The 27085-nt window shown below is 34.6% G+C and overlaps 1 protein-coding gene across 1 annotated transcript; it reads left to right on the forward strand.

Annotated features, from left to right (window-relative positions):
* Positions 1-15791: 15791 nt before the first annotated feature.
* On the forward strand, positions 15792-17275 carry LOC128998890 (uncharacterized protein K02A2.6-like). Its single transcript, XM_054425246.1, has 2 exons — positions 15792-15996; positions 16770-17275. The coding sequence occupies exons 1-2, from the start codon at positions 15792-15794 to the stop codon at positions 17273-17275; spliced, it is 711 nt and encodes a 236-aa protein (XP_054281221.1).
* The last annotated feature ends 9810 nt before the right edge of the window (positions 17276-27085 follow it).

Genomic DNA, 27085 nt, shown 5'->3' on the forward strand with positions numbered 1-27085 from the left:
TGTGACAAAAAACAATGTGTTTTCAGACAACGTCCCCCTTAATTTATGTTTCTGCTAAGTTGTTATACAAGAAAACTATTGATCTATTTATCAATTTATATAAATGTGATCGTTCAGTGTGTATAAACTATGCACTAAACTAGTAGTCAAAGGCCCATCTACTGGTAGGCCTACCTCATGGGTCAACCCTTCTGTGACTCAAAAATGACTCGATCGATTTTGATAAAAAGTAAGTATGTTATAGTTCTTTAAATTCTGAAGAAAATTATACAAATCCTATTTAAATAAATATTATGGTTCACAGGTTATTGTTACTTATGTTATTTTCTATCTATATATATAAAAGGCAAAGCCCTCACTGACTGACTGACTGACTGACTGACTCACTCACTCATCACTAATTCTCCCACTTCCCACTTACCTAGGAGGCTGAAATTTGGTACACTGATTCTTTAGGCATTAAATAGGAAAACTAAGTGGTTTTTATTCTGATCGGACTCTCGGGCTCCGCCCCAGTGGCTCTGGAGTTTCCCATGTTAACCTAATGAGTACTCATATTTAAATGGAATTAATGAATCATAACAGCTGTTTCAATTAAACAAGTTGGTTCTGTTCTATGATATTCAATAGCATTAAAGTTACAAGGATTACCAACAGAGTGCAGCACTATTATTTTTAGCGAATTTCCCATATAGGGAATAAGCTATTACCGTAGTACTCACGGTAAGACCTGGACCCGGGACCGATTTTTGTTTTTGTTTTGAGGTCCCTAGAGGTCAAAAACACCATCCGTTCAAATTCATATATATATATATATATATATATATATATATATATATATATATATTAATATATATATATATGTGTCCGTTAGCGCGATAACTCGAGCAAAAATGATCCGATTTTGATGAAATTTGGTACAAACGTGTAAACCTATGTTTATTCGAACGAGTTCGCGAACCAGCATGATCGGACCATGGGAACGGGGGTTTATGGGGGCTTTTATGGGGTAAAAATGGGTTTTTCCCATTTTTGACCCAAAAAACAACAAATTTTGCAATTTCTTTCAAAACTATTTTGTAGAGCTTAAAAAAACAAATAATTTAGTACCCTATATTGAAACGTTATAATGCGCCTATGGTTACGAAGAAAATTCCAAAAAATTTTAAATTTAAAATTCCCATGTTATTCTTATGGAGAATAAGAAAACTGTTGTAGTTTGCTTGTTTATAAACATACTAGCTGTACCCGCGGGCTTTGCCCCGTTTAATTTCTTAATTTTCAAGATGAGCTCGTTCGCATGGCTCAATCACGTCCTGGTTGAAGTTCGTTCGCTACGCTCACTCACCTTTGGGTTGGAGCTCGTTCGCTGCGCTCACTTGCCTTCAGGTTAGCTCGTTTGCTACGCTAACTCGCCTCCAGGTAGAAGTTCGTTCGCTACGCTCACTCACCTTTTGGTTGCAAATTAGCTGTTGTCATAAATTTAAAAAAATAATAGTGCTGCACCCTGTTGGTAATCCTTGTAACTTTAATGGTATTGAACATCATAGAACAGAACCAACTTGTTTAATTGAAACAGCTGTTAAGATTCATTAATTCCTTTTAAATATGAAAAATCATAAGGTTAACATGGGAAACTCCAGAGCCACTGGGGCGGAGCCCGAAAGCCCGATCAGAATAAAAACTACTTAGTTTTCCTATTTAATGCCCAAAGAATCGGTGTACCGAATTTCAGCCTCCTAGGTAAATGGGAAGTGGGAGAATTAGTGATGAGTGAGTGAGTCAGTCAGTCAGTCAGTCAGTCAGTGAGGGCTTTGCCTTTTATAAGTATAGATTTTGCCCAAATTTTGAAAATGTTTTTATTTCTTACTAACTATTAACATTTTACATAAAAAACACTTTTACCCTCCCTGTTGCAGCAAACCTAAGTATGTTTTAAACTGATTCTATTTAAATAGGGAATAAATGTGATATTTTTAAGGAGACATTTTAGTGTAAATCCATTCAGGGAAATGGAAATTCGCTTAGTCTGCAGGTTTGCTGCGGCGGGGGTATTTTAAATATTTGACAACAGCTAATTTGAAACCAAAAGGTGAGTGAGCGTAGCGAACGAACTTCAACCCTGTGACGAACTAAACAATTTGATTCTGTGATGTGGGAGGTGGTAAGCTGCTCCCCCGTGCCTGGGACGCCAGCGAGTGCGTCGTGCAAAATGCTTGTCTTGACTGTACTCTTCCATTTCTGACCTAATCTCTTAATCCCTTCCTTGCGGTTGTGAGTAAACTGTTCTCCCTTGGCTGTTGCATACATTTGATTTATGTTCACTAAACTATTGAGTTACAGACTAGTTAGAGTTCAATTGTGTAATACAGTAGAATGTAAGTATGTAAGTAATAAGTTGAGGTAACAAATAAATTACAGCAACCCATTCTAGTTCCCTAGTAGCACAAATATATATTAAATACATATGAATAAATATATTTAAAATCTATTTTATATATCTCAAGTGTGTATTAATGTCTATTTTATATAATATTTAAAATATATTAAATATATAAAAAATATGTTTTTGAATCTATTAAATATTTAAAAAATATGTTCCAATAATATATTTTATTGAATAATATTTAAATATAAAATGTATTTAATATCTCTTCCAAACATCCCATGGGGCCTATACATAAAAACACAAAATAATAGATTTAGTATGAAAAACACAATTATCAGTTGAGTAAATTGATTACTGTAAATAGTTCAAAAAAACAAATTTTGAAAAAATTACTCGATAAAATTTTTTCAGCCAGGGTGGGTCTCGAACCTGGGTCCTTCAACTTATGAGTCTCCTACCTTACCTCTGAGCTACTTGTGACTGTTGTTAGCATTAGTTTTCAAATGGTGAAAGAGTGGCCCTCAGTTGCAATGGTTGCAATACTTTAAATATTTTTGATACTACAGTATAATATGATTCTGTTAATCTGTTTTGGCATCAAGTAGTTGAGTTGAATAGTGCTGTAGTGAATAGTGAGTAGTCTCCACGAATACAAATACAGTAAACTACAAAAATTAATTTAAATACTATGACAAATATTATGTAATTTATGGCATATGTAAATCAAATAATTATTTTTAGAACGTCATATACAACCGTAATTAGTTTCTTAAAAGGTCGCCAGTCACTAGCACCCTTTTCTAGCCAATCATTCGAGATTTCTATGATCACATTCATTGTCACATATTGCAATTAAAAAAATAAAACCCATCAACACTTTTTTTCGTTTGACCCAAATGTAGCTGTCGAACATGTATACTGCCTTGCCTCTTAACTATATGCTATTTTTTTCTTTACGTGTATGATATAGTGACACCATTCAGAGTACATATTATTATTAACTTAATTTTAACGCTTTCACAATAGCAATTATCATACAAAAAATGCATGTATAAATTGATAGACACTATAAAAAACAAAAAGATACAAATTATTTATTGGCTAATTATAAAAGATTATAGGCTATATATTCTACAAATATAATATTATTTTATTAATAAAAATATCTGACGTGTTTAAAAATATATTTATAAATCTATTACTTATTTAATACGCAAGCAGGATTTTTGTGACAATTACTCCTCCGAAACTACTGAACCAATTGACATGTTTTTGGTGTCATTGGAAAGAGCGTAACGTGAAGTTGTGCAGGAAACTTTCTTTTTAAGGAAATAATTAGAGAGTGAGGCCCTGGGGCCCTTTAAAGTTTCATATTTATCCATAAGATTAACATGGGAAACAAAATTTGTTATGGAACTCCAGCTGTTGTGAGAAATTAAGATCGAAATATTTATTGATGGTATCCATGGTAACAAAGAACAAACCCACAAAATTAAAACATGTAAACAAGCAGAACTAATTAATTAAGCTGTCAAATTAATTTTTATTTCACAATTCCACACAGCTGGTTCAAACATATTAAATACTGCATGATTATTAGAACAGGAACGGTAGGGATCATAAACATTAATCAAATATGTCACTCACCCGAATAATTTTTGCCCGAATGTAAACATTTAACATTGATTAAATGAAACTGTCAAACTATATGTTAATGTCATTAGCATGGAATTCTTTCAACATTATTTGTTGATCGAGATTGTTTCAATATTTTTGAACTGCTGTAGTAATATTTTACAGGAAATAATTGTTAGATAAATTCATGGATATAAGTAATACCTAATTCAGATTCTTCAATCTTTGCTGTTATTATGTATCCGCAGCAAACCTTCAGACTAAGCGAATTTCCATTTACCTGGCTTAATTAATACAAAGATGAATTATTCCCTTAAAATGGTCATTTTTCCTACTTAAATAACATTAAGTTAATTTTAATATGAGTACTTAGGTTTGCTGCTACAGGGCAGGTAGGTGTTTTATGATTGTTGTATGACTGCTAAGTATGATTGTTATTGGTTTGCAAATCCTGTATTACTTTACAATTGCTCGAATTCGAGCAACATGTACACTAGTTATTTAAATATATAATATAGTTTAAAAAATATTTTATATATATATTTAAAATATTCTCAACACATAATTTTTTTAAATATTTAATAGGAAAGTATACATATAAAATATGTATATTATAGATTCTATACTTGTTTTATCAATATATATTATGAATCTATTTTATATATTCAAAACTTATATTTAATTTATATTTTGCATTGCTTTTTGGTAATATTTTAAATATATATTTGAATATATCAAACTATTATTAAAGATATATTATATATATATTTTATTCGAGGTTCTATCAAATACAACTTTAAATATATAAAATATTTATAAAATACATATTTGTGCTACTAGGGTTTCCAAACACTATGCTACAATGATTGTCGTACCACTACGCAAATATAGTGCGTTATCAAATTTGGTTTTTGAGCCATGCCACACCGAAAGTACCATGCCCGCGGCGGGAGTTTTGGGGTGATTTTCATCACAATTTGTTTTACATAATAATTACATCTTACCTAGGCCATGTAAAGTTTCTGTAGCAAACTGTTTTTAGAAGTAATTTAAATTTTTTTTAATAGGGTTGAGAATAAACTATCCACTTTTACTTTTGTTTTCAACGTTATTTTTTGGTACACTACAAAGACTAATTACTTTTTAAATAAAAACATTCATTGGAATACTGAATTTCTTCAAAACTAATGACATTTTTTACCTAGGCCTTATATAACAAGTCCAAATTTACATTGATTGTACGGTTTTGGTTGTTGCAAATTGAAACTGCTTATCAAACAATTACAAATAATGTTTGTTTGTTTACGTCGACAACTTAAAAAATATGATAGGAAACATTAAATTTGCACCGTAAACATTCTTTTCGCATGGAAAACAATCATGCATATTTCTGGTGATAACATTATACGAAAACAATTGATTTTGTGTGGTATGTCTTGAGGTAAAATGTCCGTGCGCGGTACTCCCGTGGAAACAACTGATATACTAGAGCACAATCTATAGCATAATCATGACCCCGATGAAAGCAAATATTAAGTCCAAGCGATATCAAATAGCTGCAAAAGAAAAGCAACAGAACAGTTGTTTGAGAAACCCCAGAAAATCATTAAATTGGAATTAGAATTAAGTAGTGGAAAGGAAACAGTCACTGAAAAAGATATCTCGAAGGTCAGGAAGAATATTTACAATGCGAGAAGAAAATCTTTACCACCTCTACCTAAGGCCTCGGGTACGATACGAGCGGAGAGCGGTGAGCGGCAAGCGGCGAGCGGCAACCTGAGCGGCACGTAAGCGGCGGTGGTGGCTACGGTACAAGCGGCACATTTATAACGTCAAGTTCATCAAGTTTCCCAAGTTTTATGAGTCAGTTTAGTATAAAATTGTAAACTATGCTTACCTGCAAGACGTATTGCAACTTTTGTTGCTATCTGACAATTGTTTGCCTTTAAAGAAAAACTTAGTTTTTATAAAAACCTTAACCCTAATTTTTCCCATGCTTTTCTGGTGACTGAAGAGTTTTAAAACTTCCGTGCTGGTCAATCCACAAACATTCCCTGGACTGCACCTCGCGTATCGACCAGTATCGCATGTTTTCTGCTGTTTCCCTGTCATTTTAGGCCGAAATGAAGCATGACTCACCTGAGCGGCGAGCGGCGTTTTCGCGAAAATCGGTTTTGACTTGGAACCATGAGCGGCGCTGAGCGGTGCCGCTTACTGCCGCTCGCCGCTACCCTCAGCAATTTTACACGCAACTAAATGAGACCCGTTGTCAGAGCGGCGCCGTTCTCCGCTCATGCAGCTCGCCGCTCACCACTCGCCGCTGGCCGCTCGTATCGTACCCGGGGCCAAAACTTTACTTCAAACTCAACTGGCGCTGGATAGCATGAACATTGAATCCGACCGGGGAGAGAACTTTCTATTAGACAACGATAAGGAAAATAAAATTGTGATATTTGGAACAGAGAGAAATATAGAAATGCTAAAAGACAGTGACTTTGCTAATGGATGGAACCTTCGACTATTGCTGTGACAATTTCAAGCAGATGTTTACCATTTTTGCAGTAAAGAATGGACACTACATCCCACTTCTGTTTACCCTACCCTTACTTCCTGAAGAAGGAAACAACATATGAAGTTATTTTTAAGAAGATTCAATCTGCAATGGGTGACCACTGTACTTATCTTTGGTTGCAGATTTCATCTGACCCAGAGTTGGTAAGTTGTTTACAAATTTCCTTAATGGATCTAAAGTATTATGACCGTACCAACGGTAGTAGGACCGTAGATGCTGTGTTAACAGTTACTGTAAGTACGCGTTTATAACCTTTAATTTTGGTATCCTTAAAGGCAAAATTATTAATAATATTGATAAACACTATTGATTTTTATACCTACAAGATAATGAGCATACTCTTATGATATACTCGGTATTTTGTTATAGAATATTTATATGTGTTTACCCTTTGTGAGTGAGCTGGTGTCATTCCAAGTATGTTAAGATCAATAGTGTGAAAGAAGCCATGGGAGAATGGAGGGAAACAGTACAGGAAGAGAAAAAACGAAGTAAACCTTGCAAGAGAACGTTATTTGAGTGGTGCTATTTCGCAGAAATACTTTGTTCAAATCGCTAGTAAGCGATTCGCAAAAAAATGACGGACTTCGTTCATGTGACAAACCATAATCATTTTCATGAGTTTATTTTGATATTTTACCTACAACCGTTTTTTTAAATGCCGTTACAGTTCAGTTCTTAAAATTGAAAAGTTTAACATAACAGCATTGTTTACTTACATAACATCATAGTTTTAGTTAACTACACGGGTAATGTATCAGTTTATTTTAGTTAACTGCACGGGAACATTACTTGACCAATGAGGGTCAAGAATTAAGAGAAAAAGTAAAATAATTTTAAAAAAAGTTAAACAATTAGCCTATTGTAATGCTTCAAACTTCAACTAACCACCTCTTTACCAATTTAAATGTTAACGATAGGTGCATTTAGTGATTGGTACAACGAGTCGTCGCATCTCTGTCAGTGGCAATGAGAGATTATACATAAACGAAAACATAACCTCTTCTGGAAATCGGGTTTAGTGATTGTTAGTAATTAAAAACCGGTCGGTCGTAGGTAAAGTATTCCAAGAAACTCATGTAAATAGTATTATTTCTATATTGATACAGTAACTAGTATATGTTTTTAATAATGAGTTTTTATTTTTTTCATTTAGTAATATTGATTATAAAGAGGGTTTAATTATTTTCAAGGGTTTATTATAATATTAAAAAAATATTATTTCTATATTGTTAACTTGTATATTTTATTTTTTATAATGAGTTTTCAATTTTTTAAAGCATATTATTGTTAACAAAGAGGGTTTAATTATTTTCAACGGTTTACGTATTTAAATATTTAAAAATATGATGTTTTTTCTTGATAAGAAATCAATGTTTTTTAAGTTTGAGTTTTTCTATAGTTTGGATCTTTATTTATCATAAAGATCGTTTGATTATATTTATGATTGGTGTGAATGTATAGACTATTCATTAATATTTCACAAGACAAGGAAATACAACATTTTACCATTTAAAAACGTTTCAATTATTTAATATATCCCTAAAACTCGTAAACTTTTTTTTGAACGTAAGTATTAAGTGGAATGCTAAATGTGTGCATTATTCAAGATCAACACAAATTTGATAACGCAATATTTGTTATTTCAGTAGTTATACAATTTTAAGCAGTGTTTAATTATTTTACTTTCTAAAGACTATCATTGGGCTATAGTGTTTGGAAAACTGAATGGGTTGCTGTAATTTATTTGTTACCTCAACTTATTACTTACATACTTACATTCCATTACACAATTTAACTCTAACTAGTCTGTAACTCAATAGTTTAGTGAACATAAATCAAATGTATGCAACAGCCAAGGGAGAACAGTTTACTCACAAACGCAAGGAAGGGATTAAGAGATTAGGTCAGGAATGGAAGAGTACAGTCAAGACAAGCATTTTGCACGCACTCGCAGCTTACCTACGCCCTGTGATGTTCAATAGCATTAAAAACTTAATAGGTTTACCAACAGGGTGCAGCACTATTATTTTTTTTTTTATTTATGACAACAGCTAATTTGCAACTAAAAGGTGAGTGAGCGTAGCGTAGCGAACGAGCTAACCTGAAGGCAAGTGAGCGCAGCGAACCTAAAGGTGAGTGAGCGTAGCGAACGAACTTCAACCAGGACGTGATTGAGCCATGCGAACGAGCTCATCTTGAAAATGAACTAGCATTTTGATATAAAACCACATTAAGACAGGACGACGTCTGTCGGGCCAGCTAGTTTTCCTATAAAAATCCATAAAATAACAAAAAAATTTGATTAAAAAAAGCTGGTTTTGATTAGAATTAGTATGTTATAGTAAATCGCAATTCCTCCCAAAAATATTTTGAAGAGCTTAACCAAAACTTAGTACATTTAAGTGTTTTTTAACAATTATTGGTCATGGAGAAAATTAAAAAAAATGTAAACTTAAAATGCCCATGTTATTCTTATGGAGAATAAGTCCTACAGTTGTAGTTTGCTTGTTTATGCTTATATTTTAACATATATTTTAACCATTGTCTCCTTTTGTTAAGTATGCGATTCTTATGTTATGTGCTTAATCTGTACCATTAATATTAGTGAGTAAAGTGGTGTATGGATTTCGCAACCATTATTTTACTAAAAACCGTTGTATTTAACCACAACGGGCTCTGTTGCTAGTTATAACATAAACATGTTTTCCAACAATTCACAAACACAGCTGTATCGAAATGTCAAAGCTTAAATTCAACCACGTGTGTGTGTCCTCACCATTGGAGGGGAAACGGAAAGGCAGGGGTGGGGCGCGCCGCAAGAGTTAAGCTGTCTGGCCGCTACGAGCGCCACCAAACGGCAGCAAAATTTTGGGTTGCAGACGGTTCGTTTTACACTCGTAATGCTTTTATTATTGAGTTATTAAAATTAACTAAACTTATTATTGCAGGGCACACTTGAATCTACCTTTCTCTAGTTTAAAAAATTAAACAAAAATTTTTTTTGCACCTCTAATTCTACTTTGAAAAGTACCAATTTCCATGCAATTTGATACGTCTTTTATACTTAAAATATAAGCATAAACAAGCAAACTACAACTGTAGGACTTATTCTCCATAAGAATAACATGGGCATTTTAAGTTTACATTTTTTTTTAATTTTCTCCATGACCAATAATTGTTAAAAAACACTTAAATGTACTAAGTTTTGGTTAAGCTCTTCAAAATATTTTTGGGAGGAATTGCGATTTACTATAACATACTAATTCTAATCAAAACCAGCTTTTTTTAATCAAATTTTTTTGTTATTTTATGGATTTTTATAGGAAAACTAGCTGGCCCGACAGACGTCGTCCTGTCTTAATGTGGTTTTATATCAAAATGCTAGTTCATTTTCAAGATGAGCTCGTTCGCATGGCTCAATCACGTCCTGGTTGAAGTTCGTTCGCTACGCTCACTCACCTTTAGGTTCGCTGCGCTCACTTGCCTTCAGGTTAGCTCGTTCGCTACGCTACGCTCACTCACCTTTTAGTTGCAAATTAGCTGTTGTCATAAATAAAAAAAAAAATAATAGTGCTGCACCCTGTTGGTAAACCTATTAAGTTTTTAATGCTATTGAACATCACAGGGCGTAGGTAAGCTGCGAGTGCGTGCAAAATGCTTGTCTTGACTGTACTCTTCCATTCCTGACCTAATCTCTTAATCCCTTCCTTGCGTTTGTGAGTAAACTGTTCTCCCTTGGCTGTTGCATACATTTGATTTATGTTCACTAAACTATTGAGCTACAGACTAGTTAGAGTTCAATTGTGTAATGGAATGTAAGTATGTAAGTAATAAGTTGAGGTAACAAATAAATTACAGCAACCCATTCAGTTTTCCAAACACTATAGCCCAATGATAGTCTTTAGAAAGTAAAATAATTAAACACTGCTTAAAATTGTATAACTACTGAAATAACAAATATTGCGTTATCAAATTTGTGTTGATCTTGAATAATGCACACATTTAGCATTCCACTTAATACTTACGTTCAAAAAAAAGTTTACGAGTTTTAGGGATATATTAAATAATTGAAACGTTTTTAAATGGTAAAATGTTGTATTTCCTTGTCTTGTGAAATATTAATGAATAGTCTATACATTCACACCAATCATAAATATAATCAAACGATCTTTATGATAAATAAAGATCCAAACTATAGAAAAACTCAAACTTAAAAAACATTGATTTCTTATCAAGAAAAAACATCATATTTTTAAATATTTAAATAAACCGTTGAAAATAATTAAACCCTCTTTGTTAACAATAATATGCTTTAAAAAATTGAAAACTCATTATAAAAAATAAAATATACAAGTTAACAATGAAGATATTAAGCTATAATATGTGAGATTTCATAGGTGCTGTAAGCACAATTAATAGTCAGTGGTCAGTGTGAGTAGCCAGCGGTTGCAGCTGCAGAGTTGAGCGCAGCGATAAGCGAGCATTTGTTGTTGTGTACCGTGGCTGCCTCGAGCCTCAAACCAGTACCAGTCCAACCGGGGAACCGGCAACCACTACTGATCCCCTCCACGGAGGCGGTGTCCCTTCCCCTCACGCGCCTGGCCGAGGAGCGCGCCAAGCGGCAGTCGGCCGAACTGTAATGCGATTTTGCCACGCAGGTAGAGCGGACCCTTTTAGGCCTTAATTCACAATTCGACAGCTGACTTATAAATAGGCATATAATATTGTCTACAATCATGTGACATGTTTATTTATTCTTATATTTGATGGTTCATTGATTATTGATTTTATGAAATAAATCAGATTGAATATCTGTTGCTGTATCGAACCCTAATTAATTATTTAAAATTTCGCTAATGTGAACAATGTATTGAAAGATTTTGGTGTACAAAATAGTGAAATTATAAAGTTTATATTTACTTCAATCATTTTAACATTTTTCTACAATTAACATGTGTTTAGAGTAGGGCACACACCTTAAAACTTGAATATTTTTTTTCAAGGAGATAATTAATTGTATATTTTCACCATTTTGAGAGAAATATTGTTCACACCATTTCCTTTTCACAAATTTTTAAATCATAATTTCATATTACTACCCATAGATTGGTAGGTTATGGTGTTTTATAATCCAGAGGTAGCTACTACCTATCTATATTATAACTTTTGACACTTCCTGTAGATTGCACATTCTATTCAAATAATGAACAACTTTTTACGAGCGTTTCATGGTCATTACACATGTATATTTTCAACCAAGTTCCTCTTAACTTAACCTACCCTCGACATAAACATTGTTTGAATGACGTTAAATTTCCTAATTCTAAGCTGATATAGGTACAAATATTTCAAATAAAAACAACAATAAAAACCTAAATGCAATAAAGTTGTATATGCACTTGCCTTTGGCGCATGAATAGTAGGAGCTGTAAATAGTAGGGATAAGTATATTTCTGTTTGTTCAGATAGTATATAATGAGATATTTTTATAATCAATGCTTAGTGAGCAATGCTTTTTGGAAACAAGATTACATGTTTAATTTAATTCAAACTGTAATATTAACCAGATGTTGTAAATTATTGTTTGTCTATGTTTGATTTTATCATTTAGTAAAAGCTTTGAGTTTTTTTATTTCTTTTATTGTTTGAAAATGTTTTTTTTATGTAATTAGTAAGTTAAAAGTTTTTGATAGGTACATTTATTGAAATTTAATCTTATTTTACTCTTTTTTTCATGTCAGATTTTATAAAGCACATGCCAGAACCCATTGTTCCCCCCATCAGTTTTTGTGGCTTTGTCAAGGGTGCGCTTTTTCAGTATCTGTATAAAATTAAAGCCATCAACACAAAAATCGTGTATGGTCATATTATTACTTCAAACATAGGCCTAGTATTCAAATAGGTCCTGTAAACATGTAAAAACGTAACTTAACATTATCTTTTGAAAAAAGATTAATTATCCAAAATGTAAACCCACATCCCTTCCTGAAGTAAGGACCCATACTTTAATCAACACTTGCTACGCAGAATTAACTGCATGTTGTATACCGAGATAAGTGGGATTTGAGGAGGATTCAGTGTGAATGCTTCGCACAGGTTGGCTAGTTTATTTAAACTACAAGCTACTATGCCCGTGCTTTGCAACGGGAAGAAAATGTGACCTATAGAGCTACTAAAGTGGTGCTGATGTGTGTTTTAAAATACAGCAACTCTATGATTTAGTAATAAAATGATTTTGTGTGCGTGACTGACTGATACACTATTGGTTTCTCTACGCCATCTGGTGATACAATACTTAACACTGCGTCTAGGCCTACTGAGCTAGCATCTACGGCTAGTTTTAAAGGTAAATTGGTGTCATAACGAGCCAAAATAGGAGCATTAGAGAGTAGCTCTTTTACCTTGTCAAAAGCGGCAATAAAATTCTTATTGAAATTGAAGGGTATGTCCTTTTTGAGCAGGTTGTACATAGGACTTAATATAGTGGAAATTAGGAATGAACTTCGAATAGTAGTTAATTAGACCTACTAAAGCTTTGACTTCTGTCACTAGGAACTGGTGCGTTTTTTATAGCTTCTACCTTAGATTCGAGGAAGTGTGTAGACCTTGTTTGTCAATACAGAAACCTAAATACTCTACTTTAGGTGCAAAAAACGCACATTTACTCTTCCTAACGGTAAGACCATTTTCTTTAAGACGTTTGCAAACTTCCCTAAGCTTTTGATAATGTATTTCATCATTCACATCAGTAATCAAAACGTCATCTAGAAAGCAAACAACATTAGGTAAATCTTGTAAAGATTGTTCAATTCTGTACTGAAATATGCTTGTTGTGGAGGAGATTCCGAACGGCATTCTCTGATAACTAACAACCCTTTATGCATACTTATAGTACATAGTGTTTTAGACTTTTCATCTAATTCAAGTTGCATGATTGGCACAGATCTATCTTACTACATTTTTCACCTTTCTGTAAACTAGTAAACAAATCATCTATTCTGGGGATTGGGTACTTTTCTACTTCTAGACTTGGGTTTAAGTTATAACCTTAAAATCTCGGCTAATACGTCTGGTTTGAGAACTGGAACTATGGGAGTGCCCCAATCAAAACTTTTTACTGGGAGAAGTACACCTTCTTCTGTTAACTTCTCAAGCTCTTTTTCTTTACTTTAGCTTTAAGTGAAAAAGGAATAGATTGTGGCTTAACGTACCTAGGTGTGGCGTAAGCTTTCAATTTTAATTGAAATGGTTCACCTTTGTATTGACCTAATTTATCAGTGAAAACATCGGGAAATTCTTTAATCAATTCTTTGGTTAATTCAGTGCAATGTTTACTAGGTACAGTTTAATCGACACTTGCGTTATTATCAATGCCAACAATTTTATCTTTGAAAGATATTTCCACAAGAAGGCTCTGAAGCCAATTACCTCCTATCAGAGGATGAGCTCCCTTCTTAATTAGGTACATATAATTCTAGACATTAACTGACTCCTTGATACTGTACATCCACTTCAATTTTCGCTAACGGAATGATTGGTTCATTTGTGTACGAACTCAGAGATAAGTCAGAGTGGATAACAATTTACTATTGTTACGATTTTCATTGTAAAAGTTTTCACTACATACACTTACGCTTGCGCCTGTGTCAACTTCAAGATGAATTGGTTTTCCCTGAACCGTTAATTATAATTTAATAGGGCTTACTTTAGCATTTTCTACTTCACTTTCATCCATTTTGAATAAATTTGGAATATCTTCCTCATAGCTTTCAGCTTAATGGTTATCATCGTTTGCACTCGTTACTGCTTCTTCATAATTATGCCTACTGTTATATCTATTACTAAAATGTTTAGAATGTTGTTTTTGTAACTTACTCTTAGATCGGCAAACCTTAGCAATGTGATTCTTCTTTCCACACGCGTTACATGTTACACCTAACAATCGATACTGATTACGTAAATGGAATGCACTTCCACAACAAGAACACTGCACTTTGTTGTCGTATGAAGAGCTGCTTTTGGGGTGATTGTGGTGACCTCAACGTGCGGTGACACTCGATGGTGCGCTGCTTCCGCCTAGTACTCTGCGATGGTGTGACGTCATCTTTTGTAATCGCTCGACATCACGGCTCCCGTTGATTTTGATGGCTTGATCCAAGGTTAGGCTGGTTTCTGCTAACAATTTTTGTTTGGTTGATTCGTTCCTGATTCCGGGGACTGGACGATCCCTCAGGTAGTCATTTATACATGCACCGAAATCGCAATGTGTGGACATCTTCCTTAACTGCGCGATGTATTCCGCAGCTGAATCTCCCTCGTGCTAAATTATTTTGCTGAACTTGTATCTCTCGGCGATGAACGATGGTTTCGGATAGAGATGATCTTTAATAATAGTCACTATTTCCTTAAAACTCTTCTTCGATGGTACGTCGGGCGTGCACAGATCCCGTAGTAAACTATACGTTTTAACACCAGCCACAGACAATAAAGTGCTAACCTTCTTGTCCTCCTTAATATTGTTCCATTCGACAAACAGTTTAAATATTTCTATGTATGAAGACCACGTTTCGGAGTTCTGGTCGTACTCGCCGATGCTGCTAATTATCCCGACCATGCTGGAGTAACCCGACACTTCACTATCTTCAAATAAAGGTAGTAAGTCTAAGTAGTCCACTTCGTCGTCCGACATTCACAAACCTGTTCGAAATTTACACTACACGGCACAATCGATCTGTTACATTGCGTGGTATGTAAATTTGACCGATCCCGTTGCCATTTGTTATGTTCGTGGGTTGAATGGACTTTGGAAGTGGACTAAATAAATACGAGAGTTTTACATGTTTATAACACGGCCACAAACAGGTGGTTAAGGTTCGAATTCTGGAGGTAGACTGGGCTGTTGAAGGGACGGACGGACGTGGACGGTGGTGTGATCTAGGTGGAGAGGGGATCAGGTGATGTTTGTAGCCATTGAGGTTTTTTGAAAATCATACAATACATAGTGGCGTGAAGTACAAGGAAATCATAATTACAACGGATATTCTTAAGATATATTACAAAACCTCTTTTTTTATTATTTGTCTTCCAAAATTTTGCTGTCCCCTAAGATTTGGCGATCTAGGTGCGCGCATAGTCCGCCTATTAGGAAATACGGCCCTGGGCTGATTCAGCAAGTCCAACCTTGAATCATTGATGGTACATGGAGGTGGATACAGCTTTTTCCGGTCGTACTTGTTCAGGATGGGCAAAGAAGTGCCACCCGATTGCATCTACCTCCTGGGCACTCCTAACGAGTGGGTTCGCCTGTCAAGGGAAAGGCCCATTCAACACAATGTAGAACTGCTGTCGGTGGACACGGTCACGATGATGATGACAGAGAGTGAGGACAACTGGACCTGTTTGTTCAGCATATTCTCTGCACCAAGGAGCTCTACCTTGGCCCGGATGTGGTCTGGGTCATAAACAACTGTAATGCCTGAAATGGTGCGAGTTGGCCCCATGTTGACCTTACCTGAAGAAATGTAGCAAGCAATCCCAGGTCTGTTCCTAAAAGGTTAGAGGATTTTTTTAGTAATTAGTGTCATCAATTTAGGAGTCTCACACTACAGGCTAGCCACCTGTGTGCATAAAACATTTCCCCTCCCTCTCCCACAAAACACAACAAATCCCTCTTCCAAAGCAATCCTGCAATATGAGAGAAAGGTCAATGTATAATGTAAATAAACTATTACATTAGTATGAGGGAGTTTATTTTATTTATTTATTTCCTCTCAACGGTTACACCATTTTACAGCAAATACATGATATGTTACATGTTGTATCTAATATGCCACAAAATATTAAGCAAAAGTAACTACTCTAACAATAAATATACAATAAATAACAAAATAATATAACAATAACAAAAGCATAAAGAGATTTGTACATATTAACAATAACAATATCAACAATTTTGACTAGATACAAGTAAGTGTAAGTGCTTGACGTTACAAACATGGATGATATTGACAAACAAAACAATGAAGGAATGAAAAAATTAAATTGTAGGACCCTTGATTATGTATGAAGCCTGACTACATTGAGAAACAAAAACAGCAACTACCGATTGGACTATTAAAGAGTTGAAGAAAATTTTTAGTACTTTTGGTCTTCCAAGCCTCCTAATTTCAGACAATGGACGAAGTTTCACTTCTCTTACTTTTCAAGAGTTTCTTAAGTCATGTGGAACTCAACACAAAACGACTGCTCCCTTCCACCCATCATCTAATGGACAAGCTGAACGCTTTGTACAAACAGTGAAGAAGATGTTGAAGTCGATATTAGATGAACCAGGAACACTTGACAGTAAAATTCACAAGGCGATAATTCAACTCCGTCAAGTACCAAACTCAACAGGAAACTCGGCATACTATCTCATGTTCAACAGACAAGTAAGAACATACCTCAGTGTTATGATACCTTCTAGAATCGAGGACTCAAAAGACAAACCTAAAGGTATAACACGCATATTTAAGGTGGGAGACCGTGTTCAAGTGAGAAACTACTACAAGGGTCAGACAAAATGGAGTTTCGGAAAAGTTACATCAAGAGATGGAAATCTACATTACAACGTTGAACTGGAGAACGGAGTAACATGCAGACGACATGTAGATCAAATGCTGCGGTCAAGACTTTAAAGGGGGAAAATTGATGTGTCTTTTCTAACATACTGTATGTAAAAATACCATATGTTATGTTTAATAAGTTAGGTAACTTTGTTTTTGTTTATAATCATTGTTATTTTAGGATTCAATTCAGAATACACCTATTTTATTTTACACATCTTTTATTTAATACATAGAGGATACGCGTCCGGTAACCGGACGTGGATAAGGCGTACGGCAATGACGTCATGGGGTTGCGGGAGCCTGGAACGCCTTTACCACAACAATACAATGACGAGCCATCGGTGTTCGTGGTGTGGTGGATAAGGTGCTCGGCTGATATGCAAGAGGTCCAGGGTTCGAATCCCATTGATGACTTTAACTTTTTGTCGAAGAGTTTGCATTGAATACCATTTATTCTTAACTGTACATCTTTTATTAGAATTTTTGGCATTTATAATTTTTTTTATAGAGAAAGAATTTCACCTTAATTCGATTTTTTCACTATCAGCAAGTTTGGTTGGTTAGGTTAGGTTATGACAGTAATTGCCGGACGTCTAATCCACGTCCGGTTACCGGACGCGTATCCTCTGCCTATTTAATATGTAACACAAGAAACAGTTTATGACACAGGGATACAAAATAACAGCAAAACAACAGCAACAAAAGGGAGATAAATAAAATTTAAAGTTTATGTAACTAGTGACTAGATGGTAAACAAGAATAGTTAGATAAGGAGCTGGATGATCTTCGACCTGAAGACGTGAGTTGAAACGCCAAAAAAGACGACATCAGCTCCAACTTCGCTCCCTAGCCGGTGTAGGCGAGATATCCTACTGTTGTAAGCATAAAAAAGCATAATATGGGAAGAACTGCCGTTTGAATATGGATCTAGAGCGTGTTCCTCTTGGTGCAGTGAAGTTGATGCAACTAAGAAGTTCTGGGCAGACCATGAGGCCATTAATTACTTTGTATAAGAAGAGAAGATCCAGAAACTTGTGTCTAATGCGAAGAGGTTGAAGGTTACACTGTATCTCCAGGTCACAAACTGGGGTTTGGGAGTATTGATAACCAAGTTTGAATCCCAACATCTTGATGAAGTGTTTTTGGACTTTCGCAAGCATTTTCAGATGCCCCACTTGATAAGGTGTCCAAATTGTTGAACCATATTCAAGTATCGGTCTGATCAGTGTTTTGTAAAGGACAATGAGAGAGTGAGGGTTGGTAAAGTCCTTTGTTGATCTATGAATAAATCCCAGTAATGAATTTGACCTGTTAATAATGTTGGAAATATGCTCCACTGGATTTAAGGTTGGTGTAATGGTGATCCCAAGGTCCTTTACCTTATTCACCCTCGATAGTTTTTAGTCTTCTTTATAGTAGTCAAAACCATGGGTTGTGGTCCTACGACAAAATGACATGACTTGACACTTTGAAATATTAAGAGACGACATTGCATTATTTTTACACCAGTTAAGTTTGAGTGGATGCATGGATACATTAATTATTTTATTGTTATTTATTTCTAGAATTATTCATAATTATTTAACATTTTTATATTAATTAATTTATTAGGCCTACAATGAGAATCTTTAAAATGTATAAAAACTGCATGTTTTTTAATAACTGACTAACTAATAATTTTGCATACATTTCAAATAAAATATGCATGTTGAATTAGTTAGCCTACTTAAAGATATTTTACATTACATTACACATGAAATGTGTTAGCTTCCTGTTTATTTTCAACCCTCCTCAATCTACATAAAGCGTCACAAATATCTTATTCGAGTAAATAATTGTTCATTGTACTGACCAGCTTTTTCAATAACTAAATTAAATTAAATCATTTAAACATTGGAAGCATGCCAGGCGTAGCCCTTTGGAAATCAGCCTGTGGGGCAGTTCCCAAAGGAAATTTGTCCATATCAATACTTTTCGGCAAATCTACACACTCTAAGCTTCATTTTGATGTGCCATATTCCTATATTTTTATTTGGCATATTACCTTAACCGTTTACGTAACATATTATTGTATCAATTTAATAATACATAATAGATACTAGCAGAGTAAACATCAATCGAACGAGGTTGGCGTATAATGATAAAATGCTTGTTGCAGTTATACTCGTGCTTAGGGTTTGCAATGGCAGAGGACACGGTTTAAGAAAATTTGGTTATGTCATAAATGCAAAAATGATTATAAATAGTTCTGCACCCTGTTGGTAAACCTTATTACTTTTTAATCTATACTTATTTAATACGCAAGCAGGTTTTTTGTGACAATTACTCCTCCGAAACTACTGAACCGATTGACATGTTTTTGATGTCATTGGAAAGAGCGTAACGCGAAGTTGTGCAGGAATTTTTCTTTTTATGGAAATAATTAGAGAGTGACGCCCTGGGGCCCTATAAAGTTTCGTATTTCTCCATAAGATTAACATGAGAAAAAAAGTTGTTATGAAACTCCAGCTGTTGACAGAAATTAAAAGTGAGAAGAAGAACATATGTTAGTTGTAAACAGCCAATAAGTTTGCTACAAACATTTACTGACTTGGTTGAAATGAAATATTGAATTTGGGTTGGCGTAAATATTACAATGGAAAACAGCGAGAAAACTAGATAAAATGATATAATCTGTTATATGTACATCTTGAGTATTTCCATAATCTTTGAGGCGAATCATTTTAAGTCATCAGAAATTATGACTGTTATTCGTTTTAAAATATTACCTGTAATACTTAGCAATTGCTCGAAACCGACTTGTGTAGTTAAAACAGCTGACAACATTTTTAATTCCTTTTAAATGAATACTCATCTATATAATTAATACGTCATTTCTGTTGTTTTTTGCCTCCTGATCACAAATTTAAATTAATCTAGAGGTTAAAATACCTTTAATCCGTCACGGAAATACCTTTGATCACATTGACGGATTAAAGGTATTTTAACCTCTAGATTAATTAATACGCTACATGAAACTTTGTCGGTTGAACTCCTCCGCCATTTCTTAACCGATTTTATCCATTGACGTCTCATTGGAAAGAGCGTGTCGTGTAGATTTGTAAACTGACCTTACATTTTTGAAAAAGTCCCTTGGGCTCTGCCCCAGTGGCTGTTAAAGTTCCCATGTTATCCTTATGAAGAACATGAATGTTTACATTTTGATCAGCTGTATAACTTAATTGCTGTTATTTATTTTCCAATTCAACGAAACGCATTGGGTACTTTTACTGATTTTGTTGAAATTAAATATTTACTACTTTAATTTACATTCGTAAATATTACAATATAAAAAAAATGGAGAAAGCCTGGGCAATTTGATATATTTTACCAAATAAAAAAAATGAATTGACAAAAGATATTTATAATATACTGTATTTCTTGAGCAATAATGGAAAGAACCGATATTTTAACCATGGAAACATAGAAAAAACATAGAACGGCACCAAGTAGAAGAATTAGAGATTAAAAAAACCATTTACTATCGTTATCATCCTATATAATGAAGAAAACCTACAATTTGAAGATTCCCACAAACAATGAACAAGGATGTTAGCCGAAGTGTTACTGTTTTGTAGGAAGCACGGACTTAACTTTATGGTGATTGGCAAAGAAAAACACTCTAAGGCTGAATTAAACTGGTACGGCAAGGACGTTTTCATACAAGTCAAGTGATCTTAAAATAATATGACTACATCCAAGAAACCTTAATACAACTTTCAATGAAGGATTTGCATTATTCATATTTAAGGGGAACACAAAACCATCTGAACAACATAGGCCTTTCAATTCCGCGTTTTTTTTTTCTTCAGGTAAATATGACTTTCAACGGGTAGTACTATGCAGACTACATTATCATTGACGAAGATCAACATGGACAACCTAATGCGGCTATATAAGTGGGAAGATTTGTAGAATACACTAAAAAACCAGATTTTGAAAAATGATAAAATATTTACAAGAAATGTTGATTATATGGAACTGTTAGGTACGTAATCTATGAGTTGAGTCTTTTAAACTCATCGGAAATTATGACTTTAATTTTTTTTATATAAGTTATTTGTTTTTAAATACTGTAACTACTGTACTTCTTTGAAATTGCTCGATTTCGAGCAACATGTACACTAGTCTATATATATAAAAGGCAAAGCCCTCACTGACTGACTGACTGACTGACTGACTCACTCACTCACTCACTCACTCATCACTAATTCTCTTACTTCCCATTTACCTAGGCGGCTGAAATTTGGTACACTGACTCTTTGGGCATTAAATAGGAAAACTAAGCTGTTTTTATTCTGATCGGACTCTCGGGCTCCACCTCAGTGGCTCTGGATTTTCCCATGTTAACCTTATGTGTACTCATATTTAAATGGAATTAATGAATCTTAACAGCTGTTTCAATTAAACAAGTTGGTTCTGGTCTATGATGTTCAATAGCATTAAAGTTACAAGGATTACCAACAGGGTGCAGCACTATTATTTCTTTTACATTTATGACAACAGCTAATTTGCAACCAAAAGGTGAGTGAGCGTAGCGAACGAACTTCAACCTGGAGGCGAGTTAGCGTAGCGAACGAGCTCCAATCTAAAAGTGAGTGAGCGTAGCGAACAAACTTCAACCAGGACGTGATTGAGCCATGCGAACGAGCTCACTTATAAAGTTAAACGGGGCAAAGCCCGTGGGTACAGCTAGTAATCTATATATTTAATACGCGACATGAAACTTTGTGAACAATAAGGCTTTTTTGTTTTAAGATTTAATCCCACATATTATATACCAACATGTTTGTCTAGGTGGGTAGATGTGCAAACTGGCTTTAGATTTTCGAAATATATCTTTTTAAGGGCGTGGGCTGCCCTCAAAGTTCCTTCCATAAGGATAACATTGTGATTGATTTGAATGTTATTATATGCTGAAACAGATGTCAATACATTAGTTAAAAAAAATTAAATCCCAGCTGTTTTGTTTGGTTTGGAAATGTTAACAGTTTGCATGTTTTTAAAAATAAACGACGGAAGAAAAGTTTTAGATTATATTTTCGTTTAAACATACCAAAGACCCGACGACAATAGTTATTTGTGTAACTAGTGGTGAATGTGGCACTTTGCTGCACACGAGAGCAATGTTTACGCACGAGCCGCAGGCGAGTGCGGAATGATCTCGAGTGCAGCAAAGGCCTTTTTCACTCGTGTTACACATTATATTTTTCCTACAGTCACTATAAAGCATATAAATAATTAGTCTTTCAAACACTATACAAAGCTTTTTTAGGTTCAGCTGGCAACAAAAATGGTGCCCTAGAGAAAGTAGTACCCGCGGTCCGTATCACTCCGCTATTTTTCCTCGGCAAGAAATTTGCTACGCGTTTTGAGAATATAGCTCCGTATGTTTTAGTAATTTGAAGTGGTTTCCGCGCCTTAAAAAATGCTTAAAAGGTATTTTTTTTGTTTATTAAGATTGTAGGAATATTTTAAAAACGTTTAAAAGAAAAGTCCAGAAAGTTCAGGAATACCGAAACTATAAACACGAAATGACAGGTTAAATCGTAGTTATAATTAGTCAATCAGCTGCTCATAGAATTATTATCTTTAAGTGTTGCCAACCTATTTCCAAGCGTACACGGATTACGTGCATAATAAAACCACGCTGTTTTGTGTTGTTTGGTTGGAATCCTGATGTGCGACAAAGTATAAACCGTACGGCAAAGTATAAACCGTACGGCAAAGTATAAACCGTACGGCAAAGTATAAATATGCAGCAATTAGCAGCTTTCTGTACTATAAACAGTACAGGGAAGCCAACTTTGTCGGGCGACTGTAGGAAAAGAAATATTGCCGGTCGGACACGGCGAGTCAACATACGGCAAGCAAAGCAAAACGTAAGGAGTCCAGACGAGGAGCTGGAACAGTTAGTGGCAATGTGTACTTACAAATTTACACTGGCAAATACAAGAATTCAGCAGCATTCACTTGGGGATATGGCATTAAAATGTCAGAAATGTGGTGCGCTACATTTAAAAGAAGGACAAAGAGGATGAGGCGAATGATTTTCATCCTGCTGCCATAAAGGAAAAGTGAATCTACCACCATACCGAGAAATCTATTATATCCTGAGCCTACTTAATAGAGAAAATCATTTGAGCAGAAACTACAAAGAGAACTTTATATCGTACAACTCTGCGCTCGCAATAGTCAGCACATCAGGCTAAATTTGAAGAACATAACGGTGGAGGGCCTTTCATGTATAAGGTGCACAACACAATTTATCACCCAATTGGCACCTTTCAACCGTCAGAAGGGGAGCATCCCACATAATGCCCAAATTTATATCTACAGACCTCGAAACCGCTGTTCAAGAAAGAATGCCAAACAAAGCTAATGGCTCTTGCAGCACTGAACTCATGCACATTTTGACTCAAAATTTTCTTGATATTAATCCATACGCGCAAGTTTTTCAGCATGATGAGCTCCATCCTGCAAAATACTCCTACTGAACAGCAAAAAGAACTTAGAATGCATATAGCCAACGATCGAGCTCAAGACCAACGTCGATCACGACGCAGCTTCTAACGACATTGCTATAATATCCTAATTTATTATTCGTGCGAATTCGCACGGGTTCACCTAGTACAAGGTTAACATGAGAAACTCCAGAGCCATTTTTAGAATGGAATATGTCTGTATTTTAATCGGGAATGTGAGCTATCATCATACCAAATTTCAACACTGTCAGTTTAGAATTTCTCGAGTTTACATGTCACAAACATCCATCCATACATCCAAACTTTCTCACTTATATTATTAGTTGGACAAGAGATTTGTAGGACTAATTTACTAATATTTTACTAAAATACCCCCGCCGCAGCAAACCTGCAGACTAAGCGCATTTCCATTTGCCTGATTTGATTTTCAATTAAATCTATTCAAATAACATTGGGTTTACGAGTACCTAGATTTGCTGTCTAAAGGGTAATAAAGTGTGTTTTTTAGTAAGATATTGATAGCTTAGTATAAAATAAATAGATTGTCCAAGTTTGATCCAAATGTATGCACAAATAAGCAAACTACAACAGTTTACTTTTTCTCCATTACAATAACATGGGAATTTTTAATTTACAATTTTCTCCGTAACCAATAACCATACAAAAACACTTCAGTATACTGAATTATTTGTTTTTTAAGCTCTTCAAAGTGGTCTAGAGGAAATTTGGGAAATTTTATGTTTTGAGGGTCAAAAATGAGAAAAACCAATTTTTACCCTATAAATCCCCCCATAAAACCTCGTTCCCATGGTCCGATCATGCTGGTTCGCGAACTCGTTAGAATAAACGTAGGTTTACACGTTTGTACCAAATTTTATCGAAACCGGATAAAATTTTTGCTCGAGTTATCGTGCTAACGGACACACACACACACAAATGAGCAAAAATGATCCGATTTGGATGAAATTTGGTACAAACGTGTAAACCTACATTTATTTGAACGAGTTCGCGAACCAGCATGATCGGACTATGGGAAGCAGGGTTTATGGGAGGTTTTATGGGGTAAAAATAAATTTTTCCCATTTTTGACCCTAAAAACAAAAAAATTTACAATTTCTTTCCAAACCATTTTGTAGAGCTTAAAAAAGGAATAACTTAGTATATTTAAGCGTTATTGTGCGCCTAATGGTTACGGAGAAAATTGTAAATTTAAAATCCCCATGTTATTTTTATGGAGAATAAGTCAACTATTTTATTTTGCTTGTTTCCACCAACAAATGTATGTCGGATGTGTATTGTATGTCGGAAGACCACCACGCAGAGGTATTGTTCCTCGAAATGAAAACAACAGGCACCAGATTTGGCACGATGAGCACCGGATGAACATTAAGTTATTCCTGTGTATAGATTATCACTTTGTTTTGGTGAAATTGTGACGCAAGGCCAAATCTTCAGAAAAGTTGGCATTTATTTGAAAAACCCAGTGTGTACCCTATGGTCAACTTTATGTTGCATTCAGCCGGGTAAAGCGGCCAGATGATGTTAAAATAGTACTAGAACCAAATAAAGACCAAGGAATCGACCAAATTACAACAAATGTTGTTTTCAGAGAGATTTTGTTATAGCAGCATTCTACAATTTTGATGATGACATTATCTCTATGTGTTTTTCTAAGTGAATTTATCTACATTCAAAGAAATCTATATAGATATAAATAATTGTAATGAAGATTATTATTGGAAATTGTTCCTTAGTTGTATCCTTAGTAAAGTAAATCCAGCAATAATTAGCAAATTTCTTTGCTATAATTAGTGCAAGGAAGGCCACTTTGTCAGGTGACCGTAGGAAACATTATTTATAAAATTAATAACATAAACATAACTGTAAACAATCCTACTTTGACAGTTCTCATTTTGTATCACAGCTTTTTGTTGCGGGTTGGTTTAAACATGTTTAAATTAGCTGTTGTCATAAATTTAAACAATTATTAGCCTGCACCCCTGTTGGTAAACCTAGTAACTTGTTAATGCCATTGAACATCACAGAATCAAATTGTTTATCTAAAACATCTGTTAAGATCAAGATTCTTTAATCTAATTACGTAAGCCGATTCTTTGCGTCAAAATTGTGGGCGACTGGTAAGTCGTAGAATGATGAGAGAGGGCTCAAATTAAAGGTCTTTATCCCGTGACGGCGGGAAAATAGTGAAATTCCCAAAATTTAAACACAAAATTAGATATAACGTAGTTCTCCATAAGAATAGCATTAGAAGCCATTTTCGGCTGATTTTTATTTACTTCAATACAGCTGGTCGTGATTTATCATTAAGCCAGTAAACAATATTACATTTGGACTACTCATTTTTGCCAGTCAACTTTGCAATGTACTATATAAAACCAGGGATAACGTTCCCTATATTAATTCAGACTTTTTAGTTACGTAATAGAATGTTGAAATAAATTATTTTACCGTGAAACTTTTCAAATTTGTGTATTTTTAATGCTTAACATGAAATAACCACATTGACTAAATAATCAATGATTCAAAATTAAATCGAAACGTCTGCTTTTTTCAAAAGATATGTTCAAGCTTTATTCTACACTTTCCTTGCAAATTTACTAACATTTTAAATCTGACATTTATTGTAGTGTTTAATCAATATTTTGTATGAAGTGGAATAACCTAAACGGCTACATTTGAAAATAACCTGGGAATAAAGATGGAATAGGTTTGTACAGGAAATATATTTGTTAATTAAGTAAGTACTATGACAAGTTCCAATGGGCGGAAAAAACAATATTGTTTGGAGATTTTAAACAGGGTACTGTCTGTCGCTCTTAGCAAAAAAGGTTAAAATAATATAGCCTAGCATGTATGGAATATAATAATAATGGGAACATCCACATATAGCAGTAAAGCCTAGAGGTAGTTTCCGTTTCTTTACGTTTTTTTTTTTACAAACCAAAAATATGCAAGTCAATGCTGATGAAAGGTAATTTCGTGATTGGTTTCGATAACTGGGTAATGGAACCCGAACCAGTCGCTAAAGAGTTAGGAACCAGTCGGTTTGTTTTGATTTAACCTCAAAATTTTACATGTATTATGAACACATGATCACGCTCACTCACTACAGCCAAAAAGGTTCATCCTCAAAGATATTCCAACATACCTCAACCGCTTCTAGCTAAAAGAAAATCCAACTGTAGGCCTACCTACATATCTTTGGTCGAGTTTCGACCACTGGGCGACCTCTAGTACTTATTTAATACGCAAGCAGTTTTTTTGTGACAATTACTCCTCCGAAACTACTGAACCAATTGACATGTTTTTGGTGTCATTGGGGTTTTTAGGTAAA

Source organism: Macrosteles quadrilineatus, unplaced genomic scaffold (genome assembly GCF_028750875.1).
Source record: "Macrosteles quadrilineatus isolate MER2022 unplaced genomic scaffold, UCM_ALF_1.0 Scaffold_1__1_contigs__length_201487025, whole genome shotgun sequence".
In the NCBI taxonomy this organism is placed as follows: domain Eukaryota; kingdom Metazoa; phylum Arthropoda; class Insecta; order Hemiptera; family Cicadellidae; genus Macrosteles; species Macrosteles quadrilineatus.

Coding starts and splice junctions, on each gene's coding strand:
- LOC128998890 (XM_054425246.1), top strand. CDS start 15,792: ATGGTACATGGAGGTGGATACAGCTTTTTCCGGTCGTACTTGTTCAGG. Junction 15,997..16,769: donor GAGTGAGGACAACTGGACCT/GTTTGTTCAGCA, acceptor TCCTAATTTCAG/ACAATGGACGAAGTTTCACT.